The following is a 24,016-nucleotide window of genomic DNA, read 5'->3' as shown; positions in this document are numbered from 1 at the left end:
ACATTATTAAAATCATTTATTTAACTATGTGAATAATATATACACATACACATATATATATATATATATATTTTCTTTATTTTTTTAGCTTAGAATGATTAAGTTATACTGTCTCGTGTTTTTTTTTGCCATTGTTCCATTTATACTGTCTTGTTCAACTAAAAGTATAGAAAATCATGTGCCTTTAATGATTGACGTACAAAAGCTGTATAAAACTACTAGTATAGGGATTGTATATAAAGGAAACGAAGGTGAGAAGCGTAAAGTCACTAATTGGAAAGGTGAATATTAAAAATTAATAATTTTCTTTTGAAACTACAGATATACATTCAGTAGTGAAAATTGTGCGAGAACTTTCACGTGAATTCATTTACTCGGTGGCCGTTGCCATCCCAGACCTTCCGGCAAAGTACCCAAAAATAAAAAATTACTCCAAAACGCTTTTCGTCGCGTTTATTAATACTGACGAGGATTTCAAGAAGTTCTCAAATTTCTCGAAAGGTAATAATTTATCACCTCACGTGTGGCTGCTTATATTGCAGCCACCTACTACTGAAGAGATTCATAGTATCTGTTTACACCCGAAAAAAAATTATCTACACTTGAATCTTGCAAGCGAAGTACTTGTCAAATGTGGTAATAGTTACAAGATTAAAGAATGGTACGCCGTCAGTCCCGAGGCTGGGATACGAGTTGAGGAGTTTCTGGAGTGGAAGAAAGGGACTGGGCTAATTGCAAAAGAAAGTCTAAATTTATTAGAGAGACGGAAAAACTTTACAGGTGCTTCGATTACAATATACACGAAGGTAAAAAATATGTTTGATTTAAATTTTGTTAAAAAAAAAAAAGAAAAATAATAATAATAATAATAATAATAATAACAACAACTACACTTCAAAAGATAATTTATTTTATGGTATTATTCGTAGCCTTCCACTTTTCATGCTCGAATGATTGAAGACCTAAAATCAAAGACAGGAATATCTGTCACGTATAAAGATGTCTCTCATATTACTAAGGACGACGATGAAACATCAAGTGATTCTACTAAATCATTAAATGACAGTAGCATCCTTGAAGGCACATTTGTATCACAAAAAAAACTAGATAAGAGGGATATTACGATTGAACTATCAGATGAACAAGATTTGTTTGTTTATAAATTACCAGATACCATGGACATCCCATGGCATGCTTATCTTGAGGTAAACAAATTTGTATTTCTAATTGTTATAATTTTGTGCATTTACAACGCTGAAAAATACTTGATTTTAAAAAGGTTTTCAACAAGAACATCTGGTTTTACTTAATTATAGTCATAATTATTTCATCAATATTATGTTCTATAATTATAACAATGAGTAATGATAGAAGAAGTTTTATACATAAGCTATCCGATGGTTTCTTAGTTACATGGAGGATTTTTTGTCATCAGGAATTTGAAGGTAAACTGTTGAAAAGACTCTTCTCTAGAACTCTAATATTCAACTTTTTTGATGAATTGGTAATATATTACATAAGATTTTTATAATTATTAAAAACTATTTTATGTCATACGATTAGGTTATGGTAGGGTTATTCCAATCGGGTCTGCTGTAGTAAGTTAATACTTAACTAAAGAAACGTTTAATATGTAAAAAGATAAATGGCATATTCATGATTTATTAATGCGTACGCATAAACTATTTGACAAGCAACACAATTTATGTGGCCCAGTAAATTGAAAGGACATTCGTAAATATTTAAATTCCGGAATTGTTGTAAACTATGTTAAGTATCGTTTTACTAATGTTACAACAAAAATTTTATTACGAAACGTTATTGCTTTCCTTAAAATGGTAAGAAAGGGCTACGTTGGAATTTTAGGTTTGTATGTATTTTAAAATTTTTTTATCATAACGACTTTTAAAATATAAATATGGTGGTATAAGAATGGGTAAAGAATACGTGTTTTTTGAATTCTCTCATACATCTTGTTCAAATGATGCTTTTAAACTAGAAAATAGAATTCTTCTACGAAAATCTAGTTTAAAAATAAACTGTTACAACAATAAGTGTCTACCAGCTAGATGTCCAAAAAGCTAAGAGGAAATTTGCTTACTCTAAACAGGCAAAATAAATTATTTTGCTTAAAAACTGCTTATGTAAGCCATAATGGAATAACTCTACTTATTTAGCTATTTCAGCGAACCCTATTTCCAAAACCTTAAAATCGAAATAGTTTTAAACACTGAATAATTATTAAGAATTGTAAATCGACTCCGCCTTTAATTCTAAAAAATTTTCAGATGTACGATTGAGTCCTATTTCATTAAAGGTTGCCAAGATATCGCTCTATCTGACATCATTTATCGTTATTTCGATGTATGCAGGCTGTTTCACCAGCTTTGCGACGGTGTCAATACCCACAATCCCATTCAATAATGCGACTGGTCTTCTCAAAGATGGAACTTATGAATTAATTGCTCTAAAAGGAGTTAACCTTTCAAAATATTTATTGGTAATTTTATTAACTTTAATTAATTATAAATTTTTTTAAAAATATTTAACAACTTGTTGTATAAATGTTTATTAGGACTTGAAAGATGATGTACATAAAAACTTAAGCTTGTTTGTAAGGAAAGATGGTAATTTACCAACAAATGAGACAGGTGCTTTAAGTCAGGTAAATACTTTACATATTCAAGTGTCTCATTATTATTAAAAAAAAAAACAAATGAAAAAATTATAAAGGAAATTGAAACAACAAACCAGGGGGTATTAATGGGCCATGGGACCCACGGTAAGAACGAAGTTCTTTAAACATGAGATGGGTATGGACACAATTTCTCAGGTAACAAGGGGGTCACCAGACCCACAAGAAGAACGAAGCTCTGTAAACGTTAGTACTGCATTCATGTTGTTTACTAAAATAAGAACTTGAAAAACGAATGAAAAAAAAACAAAACGATAAGTAGTATAGTACTCAAGATGGTTGAACTTCGTGAGTACTGTATTTATGCTCGACGTTCTCACGAAGTTCAGCCATCGTGAGTACTAAACTACTTGCTGTTTTTTTTTTTTTATTCGTTTTTCAAGTTTTTGTTCTAATAAACAACATAAATGCAGTACTCACGTTTACAGAGCTTCATTCTTCCTGTGGGTCTGGCGACTCCCTTGTTACCTGAGAAATTGTGTCTATACCCATCTCATGTTTAAAGAACTTCGTTCTTACCGTGGGTCCCATGACCCAATAATACCCCCTGGTTTGTTGTTTTGATTTCCTTTATAATTTTTTCATTTGTTTTTTTTTCTTTTAATTTTTTGTTTTATTTTTTTCTTTATCTCTTGTTGTGCTCTTTTTTTTCATTTCTTGTTTTATTTTTTTTCATATCTCATTTTATTACATTTTTTTGATTTTTTTGTATTTCATTTATTTAATTTCTTTTTTTATTTTCATATTTTAACTTTTTTTTTCATCCCCTTCTTTATTTCATTTTTTTCCATTCAATTGTATTTATTCATGTCTTTTGTTATTTTAGTTTATGTTATATTTATATTTCATTTTATCAATTTAAAAAAAAGTTTTTTTTTCACTTATTTTTTTTATGATTTTATAGCCCATTTATACAACTTTTGCTTTAATTTTTATAATATTACTTAAAGACATTGTGCCATTATTAAATTATCAAATTAAGAATAAGTGCCCATAAAAACCATTAAAGTGATATGAAACTCGAAATATATTTATATAATGATTTTACATAATTTATTTATAATTGATTTAATGAATTACTTTATTTATGTAATTATGTGATAATGTAACATAATTTGTTTGTCGAATTCGAAATAAGCGCCTTTAAAAACCATTGAAACGTTCTTCAATTGATACGTTCTTCAACTCTATTCTACATGTTTATTTTTTTTTTTTCTTTTTTTTTTTTTTTTTAGAATTGTAAAAGACAAAAATTCAAAGTGAAAAAAAAACTATTGTGGGAAAAAAGAATTCAAACTTGTTTAAAAATTAATTGCTTGGCAGTGTGAGGGGGAATGGTGGGTAAAAGTGTGCAGAAAAGTACGAGATGGTTGGCAGATATACAAATAGTGGGGAGAGGGGAAGTGTATAGAGAACAGGTGACGAGATGGACGGGGTAAGGGGGGAAAGTTAAGAGGAATAGACCCTAGGTAAACCACTTTCGTTTCAAAAAAAAAAAAATCTGTCAGTTTTAGAATTCCAGTCCCCCGAGTAACGTGACATACAGAACTTTGTTCTAAAAATCTCGCAGTGCAATACCCCTGATGCTTAGAATAATATTGTTATATTTTGCCGTACAAAACGGTTTTTTACATTTAAGAAAAATTTTATACAAATTTCCTAATTCTGTAATTCTTCACTTAAGTTATTATTATAACAGTTATAACATTAATAATAATAATAATAATAATAATAATAATAATAATAATAATAATATCAATAACTGGCAGCCCCTTGTGTCGGCTTTGAGGCTAGTTGTAGTGCTCTTTTCCAACGTCTCCTGGTATAACGTCAAAGATGTTGGTGTCTAAAGCACCTATTTTATTTGCAGATTCAGTTGTTTTGGTGATCCTAGATGGGGAAATTGGTTAGTGATACTCGTTCAGTGGAGGCTGTCCCATTGGCTCGAGTTTTTTTTTTCTTCATAGCTGTTATAGGTTTGCCCAACGCAGACCTTGGAGAGGATTAGTGATTCCTGGTTGAATGCTTAGAGTCAAGAGGATAGTATAGGATTGTCGGTCACCGGGTTTTCCAGCCTTTCGAAGAACAACTCCGCAGGTGACGTTGTGCGTCTGCTAGTGAATGGCTGACTTGGTTTAATAGTGCCTGTCTTTAGTTAATATAGTCTTTCAGTCGAAGAATCACTTCCGGAAATGGTAATAAAAATGTATTTGTTGGCAAGGTAGTTTACACTTAGGTGGATTCTAAAAAAAAACCGATGAAATTGATGGTTAAGTAGGGAAAGTAAATACTTATAATGGGCCTAAAAAGCGCCAGTGGTGAAACTTTCAGGCTATTCTTTATTATTATTTCTAATGATGAAGGTCTGGCTACGGTTTGCTTGATTCTTACCCTAGGAGTCTCGATGTACAGAGACTGTGACGGAGGGAGGTAGGGAGGACCAAAGAATATCTCGACTCGTGTCATTCCCCGGATAACCAACCGCTCATCGTTAGACGGGAAGATGTGGGTAAGCGCGTTGGGGACGCGACGTACAAGCAGGTAGCCGTTGTGGATGCCCGTGCCCCTCAGAGCTGTTTTCCCTTGCTTATATTTGTAGCCACAATTTTTCTAACTGCACCAGGTGGGATGGTGGGACTGCCACACAACTCTGAAAAGTTGGTACAGATTGTGCTCTGGCTAGATATGTCTCCTGGTATTGTGGCAGAGACGGCATCGGTTGGAATTAATTTTTTTTTTTAATTGCACTTGACGAGATTTAGGGAGAATGGATACCTAGGTCCCTTCCCCTCTAAAGAAGAGTGTCATCTGTAACCGGGATACCTAGCTGCAAGACTATCATCAGCATGCTTTGTACAGCTCGTTGAACTGCCAAAGTACAACTGCATCACCTTCGAGACGCTCCAGCGTATTATTACCACACTTATTTAATTATGTTAAAGGTAGCTTTGATTTTATGTCAACGCCACCTATCGGATTTTACTGAACTAAAGTGAAAAGTTGGCGTATTTTTGAGAAACTTTGAGCTCATTTATTGCCATTGTTATTAAATTTTTAAGGATAAAAACCATACTAAAACCATCTAGGAAGTATCATGAATCAGTGTCCAAAATTTTAGCAAAATCGGTTCAGTAGTTTTCGCGGTTAGCGATTACAACGGTTTTAACGACTTTGCTTTATATATTAGTAAGATATTAGTAAGATAACATGTATGCGTATTATTCTATACACTTGAAAAAACGTAGCTAAAATACTTTTGAATCAACAAATCTTAAAAGATCTCTTAGTTTGGGGACACAAAAGTGAGAAAACCCTACTGCTAGCCAACATGACCGAACTAGCTTTTTTAAAGAAAAACTATAGCCCATTTTTTTTGCACATAGATTTTAATTTTAAATAAAAAAGTATTTGAAATGTTACGAAAATACTTCTTATGGATATCAGACATACCTATCTCTACCATATCCCCACCTGTTACGAGTATTTAAGTTTTTAAATATATCTGATAAACCTGTTTAAAACTGATGATTTATTCTATAACATGTTTGTTGATGGTATTTGTGTTAGAAAAATGTCTATTATGTTGAGAGTATAAATTATTAAAAAATTCGTTTTTAATTCCAGGTATGCAATGAGAGAGTTGTTTTCTACATGATTGGATCTATTAAGAAACCAACTTCTTACAATTCCCTATGTAGAATCTTAGTTTTTCCACTTGGTACCATACGAAAATTTGCTATTAGTTTAAAAAAAGGAGATCCACTTCTTAGATTTTTAAACCATCAGTAAGTATCTTTAAAAAAATATTTATTGTCCAAAACTTATAATAATATTTTTTTTCAGCATTCAGAAATATAGAGAAAATGGTTTACTATTCTGGGAAAAAAAGTTATATCGGCCAAAGAAAGAAATAATAAAAGGAATTACATTCACACAATTAAGTATTACTGACGTCACCCCGTTGCTAGTATTATTAATTAGTGGATGTGTCATAAGCTTTATAATATTTTTATTCGAAAAGTATCATAGGCGCTTAATATTATATTTAGTGAAAAAACCGTGCAAGAAATTGAAAAAAATTAGAAAAACTAAGAAGAATAATACTTTATACAACAATGGTAAAAAGTTTTCTGTATATTCTCAATATAGGGATGTGCAACCACGCCCTCCGTGGCCTTATACCCCGTAAGAGCAGCATTAGATGCAAGGAAAAAACGTACAAGATGCGTAAATGAACCATTAATCTGACTTATATGTTATTTATCACAAGAAAAGGAGTATAAGATTATTTTTAGAATATTTTTTGTAAAAAACGATTTAGTACACTAACTAATACTAATATCCGATTTTTTTAATTTAGAATTATAACTCCAAACTCTATGTAAAATGCATATTATTGTTAAATTTTATAGTATAATGAATCATGTGAAAAAATTGCAAGTCAGTAACTTTTTAATTTAATTTAAACAAAAAAAGCTAAGAACCCCAAAAATGTCTGGTTTTTGTACGAACATTAATTATGTTCCCATTTCTATGGCAATTAAATTTTTGGTACCACTTTAAGTACATAAAAAAATTAAAATGATTTTACTTTTTACTAGAAATAGAAACATTATATATCGTGAGATTTTTTAATTTTCATAGAATAAATAATTTATAATTTTTAATGTATAAATCACATATCCATGCATGGTAATTAAGTCAGTACTTTTGTTTGTGGTAACTTTCTTTAGATAACGGAATTACAGAAATAACATTAGATCTCACAGCAGGGAAGGGTTATAAGATCAGTAATTCATCTATATTATTTGACAAATATGTTTCTAACTTATATAATCTAATAAACAGCTAACAAAGATTTTTGACTATTATTTGTTGATTTTTTATTTTTATAAATAAGACCAGTACTATGAAGACTCCAACATATTGTGCTTATTTTTGTAGATAAGAAAAGATTTAAAATGAAAATACAAACACTTTATTCTTTTATTTTTTACATTTTTTCATTTCTTCTACTTATATACTAAATTTTTAAAAACTTGTGACATTTTTCAATTGTCTATACTTAGACATCTGCCTCGTTCCTTGAAAAAAAGCGAACATATAAGATGTCATCGGAGTGGAATCCTGCCTCAACTCTATCCAAATCACACTGATCTGGAGGGTCAAACATCAACGTGGTTTCGCCTAGTTGACTTTTCTTGGTACCCTGAACGAATATCGATTTACCTCTGACCTAAAAGATAAAAACATTGCTTTAACTGACAAGTATTAACAGGTTGATGAGAAATGTAGTAAAAAATTGTCTTTTAACTCCAGAAAAATTTGTTAAAATATCTTTGTATTATAATCAGATAACATAGAAAAATATTTTTGGGGCATAAACGTGCCAGCTTTGTTTCTTATCAAACAAATAGAAAAAATCGATCAGATTTTTTCTTCTAATCCTGCTTGTAACTTTTTTTGGGATATCGTATTGCAAAAATAGCTTGAGAGGATTTGTCAGTTATTTGATTATCTACCGAAGAGTGCTATTGTCGGACCATCTACCACCTATTTCTGGCAAAGTGATTGTGCAAACAAGTGTGAAAATGTTGTTTAAAATTCAAAGGTTTGCAACTTTATTAACATCTCTAATTTTTCAATGATTTTTATCTAACATTCAACAAGATGTCATGAAACGATTTATTACTTTAAAATTTAGCTTCTTTTAACCTTGCAGCATTACTGGATCAAAGTTTAAAAGTAAGTTCTATTAAAGATACGAAGAACTTTAATGTTGGGGAAAAAAGAACTTTTTTAATTATGACTTTAATGTTTTATATAGTTCAATTTGCAATACAAAATAATAATTACAACTCTGAAATCTTGTATTTCAGCAATTTGCAACCAATTTTACTTAATAGAGAACATTTTAGCATAATCAAAAACATAACAGTTGAAATTTAAACATATTTTTAATAATAGTTATCAGGAAATTAGTGTTTATTATGATTGCCTAAAAATTAATTCGCTGTTTAAACTCAAAAAAAATTCTACTTCTCCTACTACTACTACTGCAAAACATTTTTTGTTAATTTCATGCAAATTAATAGTTTTTATATACATTACCAATAAAAAAAAAAGTACTGAACATAAACACTGTGATGTGCTTAACATTTTTCGGACGATTATTTATCGGAATAATTGACGGAAAAGAACCTTTATTCAAGATGCTTTTCTGAACAGCGTATCTTTCTTGAGACCGTTACTTTCTGTTACCACTCTGTAGCCGCTTATTCTTGATATAATTTTAAAACGAATAACTTAGAAATGTTAGAAAGGATGCAGAGGAAAATTTATTTCCAAAAAAAAATTAAAATTGAGTGATTTTCTGTAAATACCGCACTGGTGAAAATTTTGCAAGTATAAATATGTAGCTGAATTTTTGTAAAACGCGTTGTTTTGCATATAAGACACGACCAATACACGAGACACTGAAAAAAGACACTAAAGAAAAAAGTGTTACTTGAATCGTAAATGAATTGAAAACGTAGGAATAGATCATCATCAATCAATTGGAAAGGTGCTCTGCGAGAATATGCTAGTTGCCTGTTTTTTTTTAAAAAACATTTAAAAAAAAAAAATTTTATCAAGTAAATTGATTATTCATTTGATTTATATTAACACCAAAAACATTGATGTTTAATAAATAAAAATATTTGTGAAAAATGACTTACAAACTGTAAGATAAGATGAAGTAATTGATTTTACTATGTTCGGCCTGCTCACAGTAGAGTAGGTAAGAGCCGCGGTCACAAAATAGTATGACGCTGGGGGTTCCAAATCACTTTGGTAACTGTGACTTTTTTCTAAATTTTTTTATTTTAGAATCGGTTAAAAGAAAAAAAGATAAAATTTATAAACTTAAAAATCTGTGGCATCATGTAGTGGAGAGGAAACCGGAAGTAAGTCATGAGAGGCGTGGTGAAGGGGAGAATCAAGCAAAATCCACTCCTGTTACGCTTTATATCAAGGTCAAGAAAAAATTCTTGCAAGCCAATGTAATTTAAATGAATGGAAGCACTTTTTTGGTTGACATGCATTACACATAACTCTCACATCCATCTAAGCTCAGGTGCCACGATCAAATAACCAGTAGAAAACTGGTGGAAAATTTGAATATTAAAATCAATAAATAAATAGGGAAAGCTAGCAAGAGATAGCAAGAGCAAGCGACCTATAAAAAATAGAGATAGCAACAGATAGCAAGAGCAAGCGACCTAAAAATAAACGTTCGAGAAGATTGAATGTAGGGAAGTGTGTTGGCACTCTTAGATGGCTGCGTTAATATGATTTTGCAATGCTCATGTGCACTCACTGGTAAAAAAACAAAATGGGGAATTATTTTGTTAAACGAATTCGAGTTTCACCTACACATAACACAAGACTTGATAGTTCTCGAAAATGATCAAGTTTTCTGATGTGAGAACTTCTTTAGGCGTTTCTTGGTTGAGGACCAAAACGGTAAAAACGTACGTTCACACATACATACGTACATATATATACTAGTGGGGCTTCGCTTCTCTGCGCTCTCCGCGTGCCAACCCCCTACTGTTCTAACTCAAAAGAAGAGCCCTTCAATTTTATCTGGTAGTGGGAAAAGGTTGATGCCCACAATTTTGTGAGGAAGTAAAGTTTTTAATCCACATTGTTAAGCATTAGTTACATATCAATCAGTAAATTTTCTCATCACGCAGAAGGTAGTATTGTGGTACGTTTAGAGTTTTTTTTAGAACTCTCCGTTATGTTTAAAGAAAAAAGTGATACATCATTTTTTTATTGATTAAATTTTCAACAACGAAAAGTTTTAATTACTCTAGTCACATGTAAAACCTACTTATATGAGACTATTATTAAATCTTTTTTTTCTAGGCGTACCAATATTTTGTCAATGTTTTGGACAGTAATTGCATCTGTATTACTAACAAAAGGTATGACCAGTCAAAGAACTTTCCGTTTACCTTTAGATTTAGATAATATCGATAGTGTATTTTTAGAATTTAAAAAAAAAAAAAAATTAAGGGAAGTTGATTTAAATATATGGGACGAGGCTTCCATGATTCCGAAAAAATCTCTAGAAATCGTTGATAGTACGTTAAGAGACTTGTGTAATACAAAACTCTGCTTTGGTAATAACTTATAGAATTAGGAGGAGATTTTTGACAAATCTTCCCAGTTATAAAAAATGGTAATAGAACCACGATAATAGAAGAAACTATTAAATTATCATTTTTATGGAAGTATTTCAAAATTTTAAGATTACAAAATGAAATTCGTTCTAGTGATAAAGACTTCTCAACATTGTTTTTAAGATTTGGAGAAGGGGACACAGAAACTATTAACATTCTTAAATCCTGGATAACAGATGATGTCTGTACTAAAATACTTAATATTAACAACAACTGTTTTGGTAATAATGTAATACTAACTTTACATAGTAAATATACTTTTTGCTTGAACAATAAAGTTTTAAGTAAATTAAATGGAGGGACAAAGACAAATCAGATGATAATATTTATAAAAATTTTCCCGTAAATGTTAAACAATATTCGTAAAGGCTTGCCACCTCATGAACTTCAATCAAAAATAGGTACAACGGTAATGTTAACTCGAAATTTGAGTATATCAGACGGATTATGTAACGCTACACGATTGCAAATTACTAAATTGTCTAAGTATAACACAGAAGGCAAAATAGTTACGGAAAAAAAAGTTGGTAATAAAGTTTTTCTTCCTAAAACTACATTATATATTGGAAATACTTCATTATTAATCTTTATTTTGTAAAGAAAACAATTCCCATTAGTCGTAGCATTTGCTATGACTATAAACAAGTCTCAAGGTCAAAGTTTTGATAATGTAGGATAATACTTGAAAAAACCTCTTTTTTCTCATTGTCAAGTATACGTAGCTTTATCGAGATGCAAAAATAAAAATGGACATTTTTATTCAAATCGATAGAGAAAACATTTTAGATATTAAAAATATAGTTTGAAAAAAAATTTTTGATCATGAAATTAGTGTATCTTATAATAACAATATCATTTTAATATTCCAATATGTATGGACAAAATTTATCACTGAATATGACATCCCATCAATCTATATTATGTTGTAGCAATTGTACCAATTTGACCAATTTTAACATTAATTCGAAACAGAATAGGAATAGACCTAAGTCTTTCTCGTTTGATAGGGTTTAATAAGTTGACACATAAAAGAAGTCATCTTAATGCGAAACTTTTACGGTTTGCAATAATGATAAACTAAATGTATTTAAAATATTTGTATGTATTGGTATTATTCATTAGTATATAAAATAATATAATACATACGCATAAAAAATTTACTTGTAGTTTATCATAAATGCTAACAAAAAAAAGCTTAACGCCCCAAGATTTTTCTACTTACAAAGAAATGGAAATACAATTGATATAAATTGATTTTTCGTCGTATTGAGTTGCATAAATTTAATGGTTTTATATTATTTGTATGTATAAAGTCCATCTATTTACCTCCTGGGTGCTGTGAAAAAATTGATGAAAACAAAATATATTGTAAGAAACAAAACATGTTCTTATTGGTTAACATTCTTCACAAATAAACATTTTTACGGTACAAAAATATATATGACGTATTATTTTTATGATGTATTAAACTACATTTTTTTTTAAAGACTCTGAGTAAAACATGAATGACTTAATAATCTTAATATTTCCAATGTAAATGGTTTTATATGGTGGAACGTTGCTTGGAATGCCCCACACAGTCAACTATATAATATAACAGTTAACTTTGATATTCAATATATAATAATAATGATGATTTGCGCAATGACGCCCTATAACTCAACTATGACTTTAAATTTATCTTGACGATGAGATAAATCGTGTCGATAAGACAGTTTTGTCTTAAAGTAATTCAACATTGAAGCAGATTAAAAATAATAGACTAATCCAAATACGACACGTACACGTCTGTATACACATCAAGGTCCAAGGAATACGATAAATACGATGTCATCCACGGTCTCTAAATGAAGTGTGGCAGACGGCGGGGAGGGCGGTGGGGGTCACGAAAAAATGGGCAGGGGGCTGTGGGGAGTTTAGGAAAAAACTGCGATATGTGAAAATAAGGGAAAAAATGACCGGTTTTCACCTTATTTTATGGAGGGGCGGTGGGGGGCTGTGGGGGGTTGTGTGGAATGCCCCATCGAGATTACTATATAGTATAGGAAATATATATATATATATATATATATATATATATATATATATATATATTATATCTACAGTCAGCATTTAGTGTTTTGCATACTTCTATTGCCTACTCATAGTATGTTTCTGTGTGCAGTGTACACGTATATAATGTATACATGCACATTTTTATGTGTGTGTAACTAATGTACAGAATTATGGATGAAACCATGAAAGTGTACATGTATAATAACTGTTTGTATATGTACTTTCTACTATTACTGTGCAAGTGTGTACATGCTTGCCTGCGCGTATATGTATAGAATATAGTAGTTAATATTAATTCTATATTAATTTTTAATCATTACTATATTGTCTCTTTAATTAAGTACATTATTAGGTAATTTTTGCATGTATGGCAGATCGATGCAGATAGCCGGTATTGATTAAACGGGTTTTTATAATATGGTGTGATCTCCAAATGTGACGTAATACGCCATATTTTTAAAAGGAAGCAAAGTAGAACAATAATAACAAATTTCACACGTTCCTGAATGTGCAATAAATACCGTGCCACACGAAAAAAGAGGCGTTGAGTTATATCAAGACATAACCGTAAATTTCGGTGTTTTATGTTTCTCTACAAAATAGAGGTAGAAATCTTCGGGAAAAATTTTAGCATATTTGCGAATTGATTAAAAATATGTTGGACATATTTCTTGTTTTTTACCCAACAATAACCTTAAAAATCATTTTAAAAAGTTCCAAAGCCTTTTATACATGACAAAATTACAGGTAAAACATAAATATACCGCCATAAATCGTAAAAAAAACATATTAAATTTACATGTATTTATGAACCTTGTATTTTACAGTATACATGTGATTCCTAAATACATGCGCGAACTTCGTTATTACCGGGGGACTTAGAGTCTCACACGCTAGTTTTTGACACTTAAGCTAATGTAACATATATTACACAACATTAACTGTCTTCAGTGGAATAATTTGGCAAATGTAGTAGCCATCTTAACGCTAATAAAAAAAATTAACTAACATAACTCTTATAGGTATAGAGTAAGGCTATATACAGTTTTTTTGTAGTTATACTTTTATAGGCGCGTTCTGCACTAGGGAGTAAATCAACGATTTCAGATTCGTGACCTTGAGAAAAAGTATAACAAAAGTTAATTTTGTTTGGTTCTTCCCCTTTTCCCCGCCCTTCTTGACGTACATCCAGTTCTCAGTTCTCCTATACCTTCTAATATTATCGCACCACACTGTAACACACATTTTAAATTTTGCTTATTTTTTTTTTTTTTACTGATCTCTCTAGATGAAAAAAAAAAAAAAAAAAAAAAAACCGTTTTTTAAAAGATGTAAATTCACGACCTTTCACAGACTGAGCAAGCTTCTGATCAACTCTGCTGTAAGTAGGCTCGATACTTGAAACCTGATTACTCCGTTTTTTCTCACATTTTGTAACTTCCAACAGTGTATAAAAAGATATTAATCTGAAAATTTTTTTTTATAAACCAAGGAATATTTTTTCCTCAAGGCACAACAAACTCCAGGTAAAAAATAATTGTGGCTTGAGGTTAAAATATGAAAAAGGGATAAATGAGGGTTACGGGGTTGTGTATTCCTTAAATATGTATAGTTTTATAGCGCACGGTGGCTCAGTCGGCTAGGTCGTAGATTGGCACGCGGGAGACCGTGGTTCGATTTCCGGCCATAGTACGACTTTTCCGGGCAAGTACCCCTGTGATTTCTTACATGTGCTTTTTCACCACGCAATGCTCCTCGAGGAGGGTTGAGGCGACCTTCTCGCAGCAAAAATTGCCTATTTCCCCCCTACCCCCCTTCCAGCAATGGGAGGCCTCCCATCCCTCTTTCCTTCTGTCTCCAAAGTGCTAAGTGCCTATAGCAGTGCCCTTACTAAAGGAGCCGGACGTAGAGCACTCTAATATATATGAAAAAAAAAAAAAAAAAAAATGTATAGTTTTGATAAAGCCTGAAATAAAAAAATAGAGTTGTTAATTTTTCCATAGCATAGGATCCCCAAGTTCATAATGCAAACAACATTTTTTCGCATTCTAAAAAACCAAAAGAAATTTAATTTAATTCTTGGATACTGTACAAGTTGTGAGACCTAATCTGGGCAGGCCCCTGATCTACTTTGCTGTAAGCGGGCCCGATAATTAAAACCTAACTACTTCATTTTTTCTTACAGTTCGTAATTTATTTTTGATGTAAATCCTCATTTTTTGTGTATTTATTTATTTAGTTTCATTAGACACAAAATAGACAAGTTATTTAATAAAATAAACTTTTTTTGGTACATGTTTTTTTCAAAAATTCAGAAAAAAGTATATAAATCAGCAGAACAGCTTTTATATGTATTAATAAACATTTATTTATGTATGATTAATATGTTACTTTTAAGATTAATGTATTTATTATTGTTTGTACATTTTAACATTTTCCAGAATTTTTATATAAAAAAAAAAGAACTTCCGTACTGTATAAATACAGTAATTCTTGTTTATTGCGTTTTCTTCTTTGACAAGTTTTTCTCTGTAATTGAGAACAAAAGTCAGGAAGGTGGGAGAAGCGTGAATATAGGCAACAACGCTGAAAATAATTATTTTTTATTATACTGCGCCGAAAAAAGGACCTTTCGTCCCGCTTTGCAGGACCAAAATCCGTTCTCTCGACGCAGAATTGATGAAAATTAGAATACACACCACGTTCGGAGGTTATAAAATGTCCTAGATTTCACGTTATCAACCCTTAGCTCTGTCTCGGGCGTTAACTTACATATAATCTTCGACATTTTTAACCTTCCTTAATAGGTGCGTAATATTTTATTTCTTATATAGAATGAGTTTACATACGAGCTTTTACGCATACTTGACCTCTTTTTTTTTGTTTTATTAAAAGAAAAAAAAAGAGTTATAGATCCACTTGAAAATGAATCGGATTTATTTAAAAGTAATTTTTCACACAAACAAAACTTCCGAGGTTTATACAGATTTAAAAAAAATAATTTTATAAGATTTTTTCATAAGGGTACATGTTAAATAGCAAAATTTTAAAAGTAAACATGTGAAAGATGGTATGATTGATCGATCTGCAATTTTTTTTGGGCATTTCTTATGGTATTTTGAGTATACTTTTAATACTTCAATTATATTTGTCTAAAATCCTATGTGTGATGAACATCCTAAAGAAACATTATTCACTGGCATTTACTACCTTGCTATCAAAGAAAGTGGTACTACATGATGGTTTGTCTTATTTTCTGAGTTACAGTAATATTTTAGATACTAAAAATGAATTAGGAATAAGTATGTGAGCATATATGATAAATGTGAGCGTGACGTTACAAATGTAATCAGCGTAGGCAGTAGAAAGTAGTTTCGAAATCAACGGAAGATTCGATGAAATCCTACAGTCTTGTACTGGCTAGTCTCTATATTCTTTATATTGTATTGTGCGATAATATGTTGTTTATAATGTCAACTTATTAAGTATTAAAATATTAATTATAACCATACTCAATCAACACAGGTATACTTATTTATACGATATTTGCACCACCATTGTTTACAATAAAGTTTCGTAAAAGGTATACTTATATTTATAATCATATTATCTGCCACATGATTCTACAGAAAAAAAACTTGTAACTTGAGTACCCAAGCACTCACTGTCCACTGATTTTTTTCTATACAAGTACTAAGTATATGTAGTCATACATGGAATCTTAATAAACGAGCGCGCAGTGGCTCAGTCGGCCAGGTTGTGGAATGGATCAAGGCCCGTGCGACTTTTCAGGCAAGGACCTCTGTGATTTTTCGGCACGACTGATACTCAGGAGTGCTTTATATTATTGCCAGAGCGAAAAGTGTAAGTACTTTTAAAACTTATTGTTTTTGTGTAAAAAAATGTTTTAGTTAAGAAAAAATTGCGATCGTGGACCTCAGCGTCAGGGGTGTATGTATATATTTATGGGCGTAATCAAGTTTTTTGATTAACTTATGCAGTCTTTATTGGATTAGGCTGAAATTTAACAAATAGCTTCGTCTTTTATGTCTTACGTGATGGCTTAAGATCCGTAAGATTTTCTCTTTTGAAAAAAAATGGCAGTCGTTTTGAGATGGTATTTTCAGTAAAAAAAAAATAGTTTTTTAACTATAACTTCAAAACATGATATTTTTGAGATTCAATGTAAACCACAAAACTGTAGCTATATTTTAAATACAACTTTTTTGTATTCCAAATTTTCGTCCAGGATGTAACCCAAACATTCTGTGAGCCAAAAAGTGCTTCAAAATCACAAAAACGTAGTTTTTTCTTATTTAAATTATTTGTTGTGTACTTTAAATTATGATATTGAACGAAAAAGTTGTGGATTATATTGAAATACAACTTTTTTGCGTAAAACATATTTACCTAGGATGTACCACACGAGGTAACACTTACGTTACAAGGGCCGAAAGTGCTTGTTAAATGAAGAAAAAGTCGTTTTCCCGTATCCAAATTTTTTGTTTTGCACAAGAGGTAATACATTAATCTTGATGGTTGAAGGTCTCGTCAAAATACAACTTTTTTGTATCATCACATTTAGTGATGATGTTAAATTTGGGCTATAAATCATAAAAATGCCAAAAAATTGCAGAGTTATCGTTTTCCTCCACCTAACTTACTTATATTTTTTTTTATTAACATTTCAGATTATGAAATGACCGTTAAACTCATAGATCTTAAAAAGTATAACTTTTTTGTAACGAAAACTTATATCTGTAGAATATAATTAACGCCATAAATCGCAAGGATCAATCTCTGAAGGTATACTTAATTAAATATATTAATTAATTTTTAGAAAAAATAATTAATTTTGATTGTTCAACAAATCCGTTAAGAAATTCTAAGAAATGAATTTTTTTTCAGAAAAATTATGAAATTTATAAAAAAAACTACCTTTAAAAAAAAAGTATAAAGTTATGCAAGTTTGAGGTTATTGTCTCTGAAGGTAGTCATATTCAATTATAATAAGTAATTTTTGAAAAAGAAGAATTTTGATCATACAACCAATCCCCTGAAAAATTCTAAGAAATGAATTTTTATCAGAAAAGTTATGAAATCTATAAAAAAAACTACCTTTAAAAAAAAGTATAAAGTTATGCAAGTTTGCGGTTATTGTCTCTGAAGGTGTTTATAATTAATTATAAAAAATTAATTGCAAATATAAAACGTAATTAATTATAATGTTAATTAAAAAAAATTATAACACCTATAAGGCAAGAACGAATTCTGTTTTTTCAATTTAAATGAAGAAATTTTTAATATCATCTAAGCAGGAGAAAGCAGTGACATCTAAAATTAATAGACAAATTTAAAGATAAATCAAATTAAAATATTTCAGTATACAACAAAATAACTATCACATAATTGATTTTTTATTAAAAAAACTTTCTTCACGAAAAAAACTCAAAAGATTAAAGACAGCAAAACAAATTTTTTTAAAAAATTGTATTTTTCGTTTTTAAACAAAATGATGAAATGCGAGAAATATTTTTTGCACGTATATTTTATAACTTTCTAAGACCGAAAACCATATTATTTGTATACATTCTGTATACTAATAATACAGTTTTTGGCCTTAGGAAGTAATAAAATCAACAAAAAAATTCAAGTTTTTCTTTTGTAATTAGTAGTAATTTAATTGAATATAATACAATCATAAAAAATTTATTTCCGAGATGAAAAATAATTGGTTATAATATATATTTAAAAAATTATAAATCCCATAAATTTAGAATGAATTCAGTCTTTTCAATTGCAATACAGATATTTTTAATACCATCTTTGGCTTTAGAAAGCAGTGAAATCCAAAATTAATAGACAAATTTGAAGATAAATCAAATTCAAATATTTCAGAATATAACAAAATAATTTATTTTTTAACAAAAAAAATTTCTTCACGAATAACTGAACAGATTAAAGAAAGCAAAACATTTTTTACGTACACTGTATTACCGTTTTTAAATGAAATGATGAAATGCGAAAATTTTTTTTTGCATACATACATTCCGTATACTAATAATACAGTTTTTGGTCTTGGGAAGTAATAAAATCAACAAAAAAAATTCAAGTTTTTCTTTTGTAACTAGAAGTAATTTAATTGAATATAATCAACCACTGGAATAACACGGTTATATCTAACATTACTCGTGAAGGATATTATATTGAATAATATAGTACGTATTACATAACTTGCCGGGACTGATTTTTGAGTTTTTTAATGAACAATCAATACCAAGTTTTTACGGATAACAGAATGTATAAAACAATTTTTTCGTATATTTCTAATTAGTTGATTATGAAGTCAATAGTTAATCACCAACCAAGAAAAAAATATTTTATTTAAATGTTATAATAAGTTATTTCAATTTGCTCCTCAAGCTTGCGTTTCGTTGAATGTACAAAAGAACAAATTCTTTGTAAAAAAACAAATAGAAAAGTAAAAATTTAATTTGTACCCTGGTAGACAATTGACCATTTTGTGAGCATTTACAAAACGTTTTTTCTAGCCTTTTTCCAGAATTTTATATTTTGACAAAATAGCTGTAAAATGCTGGAAAAAGGTTGGAAAAAACATTATTTAAATTTTGAAAAAATGGTCGATTTCTATCAGGGTACGCACTTTTTTTTTGTCCATTTATTTTACGAATTATTGATTGACTTATAAGCACCATTGAAATGTTATTTAAAATTTTTTTTAAAATTGTTATGATTTATCAAAAAAATTATTAATAAACGAATTTATACTAAATGCACACTTAAAGATACTTTATAAAATTAATAAACTAATTAATGATGAATTGTTATACAAAAAATTATCTATTACTGTTAATATGTAACATCTAGAACTCGAAAATCAGTCCTGGCAAGTTATGTAATACGTACTGTATTATTCAATATAATATCATTCACGAGTAATGTTAGATATAACCGTGTTATTCCAGTGGTTTATTATATTCAATAAAATCACTACTAGTTACAAAAGAAAAACTTGAATTTTTTTTGTTGATTTCATTACTTCCCAAGACCAAAAACTGTATTATAAGCATACGGAATGTATGTATGCAAAAAAAAATTTTCGCATTTCATCATTTCATTTAAAAACGGAAATACAGTGTACGTAAAAAATGTTTTGCTTTCTTTAATCTGTTCAGTTATTCGTGAAGAAATTTTTTATGTTAAAAAATATATTATTTTGTTATATTCTGAAATATCTGAATTTGATTTATCTTCAAATTTGTCTATTAATTTTGGATTTCACTGCTTTCTAATGCCAAAGATGCTATTAAAAATATCTGTATTGCAATTGAAAAAACTGAATTTATTCTTGACTTATGGGATTAATAATTTTTTAAATATATATTATAATTAATTATTTTTTATCTCGGAAATAAATTTTTTATGATTGTATTATATTCAATTAAATTACTACTTATTACAAAAGAAAAACTTGAATTTTTCTGTTGATTTCATTACTTCCTAAGACCAAAAACTGTATTATCAGTATACAGAATGTATACAAATAATATGGTTTTCGGTCTTAGAAAGTTATAAAATATACGTGCAAAGAATATTTCTCGCATTTCATCATTTTGCTTAAAAACGAAAAATACAATTTACTTAAAAATATTTTTTTTGCTGTCTTTAATCTTTTTAGTTTTTTTCGTGAAGAAAGTTTTTTTAATAAAAAATCAATTATGTGATATTTATTTTGTCATATACTAAAATATTTTAATTTGATTCATTTTAAATTTGTCTATTAATTTTAGATTTCACTACTTTCTCCTGCTAAGATGATATTAAAAATTTCTTCATTTAAATTGAAAAAACAGAATTCGTTCTTGCCTTACAGGTGTTATAATTTTTTTTAATTAATATTATAATTAATTATGTTTTACATTTGCAATTAATTTTTTATAATTGATTATAAATACCTTCAGAGACAATAATCTCAAACTTGCATAACTTTATACTTTTTTTTAAAGGTAGTTTTTTTTATATTATAATTAACGCCATAAATCGCAAGAATCGATAAAATACTAGCTTTTTCAGAATAAATACAAATAAGATCGATAATTATTGTGTTCTAAGGCTTTTTTTTCTCTCCATCATGTAGGAATATGTACATTTTTTTACCAACCCTACACAAAACAGTACCAATTTTTTATACAGTGTGGTAAAAACAGTAATATATTCCCTCGTATCAGTCAGTCGTGCCTTAAATGCAAAAATGCAGTTTTTGCATAAGCTGAGCCGCTTGTTCACATGTTTTTTTTTACCACGGAATGCTCCTTGAGGAGCGTTGAGGCAACCTTCTCGCAGCAAAAATTGCCTTACGTCTTCCTACCCCCCTCCAGTAATGAAAGGCCTCTTATCCGTTTCCTTATTCCTTTCCCAATCCCTAAATGTCCACAGTAGTAACTTCATCAAAGAACCAGTTTTGTGCTAGCTCTAGTTGGATACGCACCAGATGCGAACCCTATTTTCCCTACCGAGAGCACACCCAACCCTCAAAGTAGCCCAGGATAACAAAATTAGTTTTATATAATCTTAACAGTACCGATAAAGAGAGAATCGAATAATTAACAAAGTATTCTCAGCTATTTTTGCAATGTGATGACCCAAAAAAAATTATAAATGAAATTCGAAGAAATAAATTGGTCAATTTTAACTAATTATTAAATAATAAAAAACGCTATAACGGTTACGCCATAATATTATTTTTTTTTTTGCGTGTTTCTATCATAATAGGAAAAATTTTAACTATTTATGTCGCAGTCACACAAATTTCTTATTGAACATTTTTTGTGATTTCATTCACCTGCCTGTTAGTTTTTTGATGACATCAACTTCAGGCACATTGATCACACTCTATTATAAGAGATTCGACGGTTTAATATTTTTTCTACTCCGAAAAAAAAAAACATCCTTTGAGTCTGTTTGATTTCAATTTTATAATACTACATGCAATACAAAAAATTCTTTAAACATAAGTAAACAGAAAGACGAAAAAAAATTTTCGATACTTACAAAGACCTTAATTGTCTCCTTGTCAAATTCCGTGCAATCAAACTCCTTCCGATAAGACTCCTATTACAAAAACACAATTTTTTTAAATTTTTAAGAAAAATCTTATACAAGTTGATGTTTGTAACTGCAGTTTTCGAATGACCATACCTCGTTACTTGTAGGTAACGGGCGAGAATCTTTGCTGTGTTTTAGATCTAACTGCCTCGACTCTTCAGAAGAGTTGCTAAGAGACAAGGTTGAACGAGCCTCACGGCCAGAGTCAATATAGCCATACTCTCTACGCTCTTCTTCGACTCTGTAATGATACGCCAACCTCTCTTTTTCCACCTCATCATCGGACATTTTGCTACAACTACTACTATATAACTGCGTAGGTGCTAGATGACAAGTCTCACGAGCAACTGACGAACAACATAATGGCTTCTAGTTTGCTGCTGTACGCGTAGCGTTCATGACATCACTAACGTTTATAATTGATACCTGTTATCTTGCCTACTCAAAATTACCGTGGTTCACTTTGTTAATGACACCTGCTAGTGTGAGCTTAGGTATGTTCTTTGTTCTAGAAAAATGTCTAGTAAAACTGTCTCCTTATTTTTGCTGTTGAACAAAACTTCTTTTTTTCAAGACAAAGACTTAAACGACCTTACTAGATTTCATACCTTTAATAATTACTGTTGAAAAATCTGTTGGTAACAAACTAACATGGAATTACTTACATAGAGATCAATAGAAAAGTTATAAAAGTAATATAACAGATACTTCTTCAATGGACGTACATTAACTCGATTCTCTAAAGATAATTTTGCGAGAGTCTAGAAGGAGCTATGTCTCCTTGGTGAAAGACATCAATGTCAAAAGTGTTTGTATAGTACGTGAAAAAAAAACAAAGAAAAAAATGTAACTCCACCCTTAAGTGGAGCTTGGTAAGTGATTGCTTCGATTGAATTTATTCTCCAAGTCCACGTTCATGACAAACGATGAGTCGTTATTTATCTGGAGAATGACCCGAAGATGAAACATTTTTTTGGTCAGCGGCATTTCTCCCTCCAGCACGGTCCCCGTACACGCAGACTCCGAGGGTAAGAGTCAAGCTAACCACAAGTCAGCTTTTGATCATCAAGAATAACAATAAGGAATATCTGAAAAGTTTACCACAAATGTTTTTCAGAGCCATTATAAGTATTGACTTTATCTGTTTAACCCTGAAAATTTCCTATTTAACCATTAATCTCATCGGTTCTTTTAGAAGCCACCTAGGGTTGAACTTTCTTGCTTACAATATAGTACATCATATTACAAAAGACAAAGCTTGATGATCAGCTTGCGGGGGTAAAGTTTCTCCCCAAGGTAAAACCAAGTTAACCGCTGGAGCAGGTTATGAAGTGACGTTCTGTGTGATCCCTACCATTTTTTTAATTAGTTTGGCTGAAATTTCGTGGTTCATGAGCCATCACATAGTAGTTAGCTTAAGTATTAAGTATGGGGATAGGTTATATTTGGGGCAGAACAACATAATTTTATTAAAAATCCTTTAAATTTTAATAGTTACTATTATTTTAAAAATATTTTTGTAAATCAATAGCATTTAAATATATACAAGTTAATATAATTATTCATTGGACTCCTGGGCATTGTCTGCTGCAGAACTCATATGTTTGATTTTTATAATATTTTCCAATAGTCACTTGATTCTATATTCAGACTAAGATTAGAAATTTACTACGTAGCATATTACCGAGAGAGATGGCATGCGTCACACGACAAATTTATAGTCATACCAGAGTTGGACGCGTGCTTTTCACTTAAAATTTTTCTAACAGTCTGAAAAAAATAAATAAATGCAGCATAAGTAAGTACTTAATACTTATGCACTACTGATGCTCTCTCTCTATTTCTTTCTTAAGTAAAGTAGGGAACAGGCAATTTTTTCTTCTGACCCCTCTATACGCGATGTAGGTGT

At 30.0% G+C, this 24,016-nt stretch overlaps 2 protein-coding genes across 2 annotated transcripts in view; one reads left to right on the top strand and one right to left on the bottom strand.

Annotated features, from left to right (window-relative positions):
• LOC149375472 (uncharacterized) overlaps nucleotides 1-24,016 on the top strand; it is a 268,757-nt gene that overhangs the window by 235,220 nt on the left and 9,521 nt on the right. The window lies entirely within an intron of this gene.
• Nucleotides 7,658-22,461, bottom strand: LOC149375473 (uncharacterized). Its single transcript, XM_089588974.1, has 3 exons — nucleotides 22,201-22,461; nucleotides 22,054-22,113; nucleotides 7,658-7,931 (listed from the first exon to the last, which is right to left on the bottom strand). The coding sequence occupies exons 1-3, from the start codon at nucleotides 22,393-22,395 to the stop codon at nucleotides 7,761-7,763; spliced, it is 426 nt and encodes a 141-aa protein (XP_089445100.1). The 5' UTR covers nucleotides 22,396-22,461; the 3' UTR covers nucleotides 7,658-7,760.

Source organism: Copidosoma floridanum, unplaced genomic scaffold (genome assembly GCF_036245765.1).
Source record: "Copidosoma floridanum isolate Cflo_tuat_1 unplaced genomic scaffold, Cflo_Japanese_pri ptg000007l, whole genome shotgun sequence".
Lineage (NCBI taxonomy): Eukaryota > Metazoa > Arthropoda > Insecta > Hymenoptera > Encyrtidae > Copidosoma > Copidosoma floridanum.
This window is presented reverse-complemented; position numbering and strand designations above follow the sequence as displayed.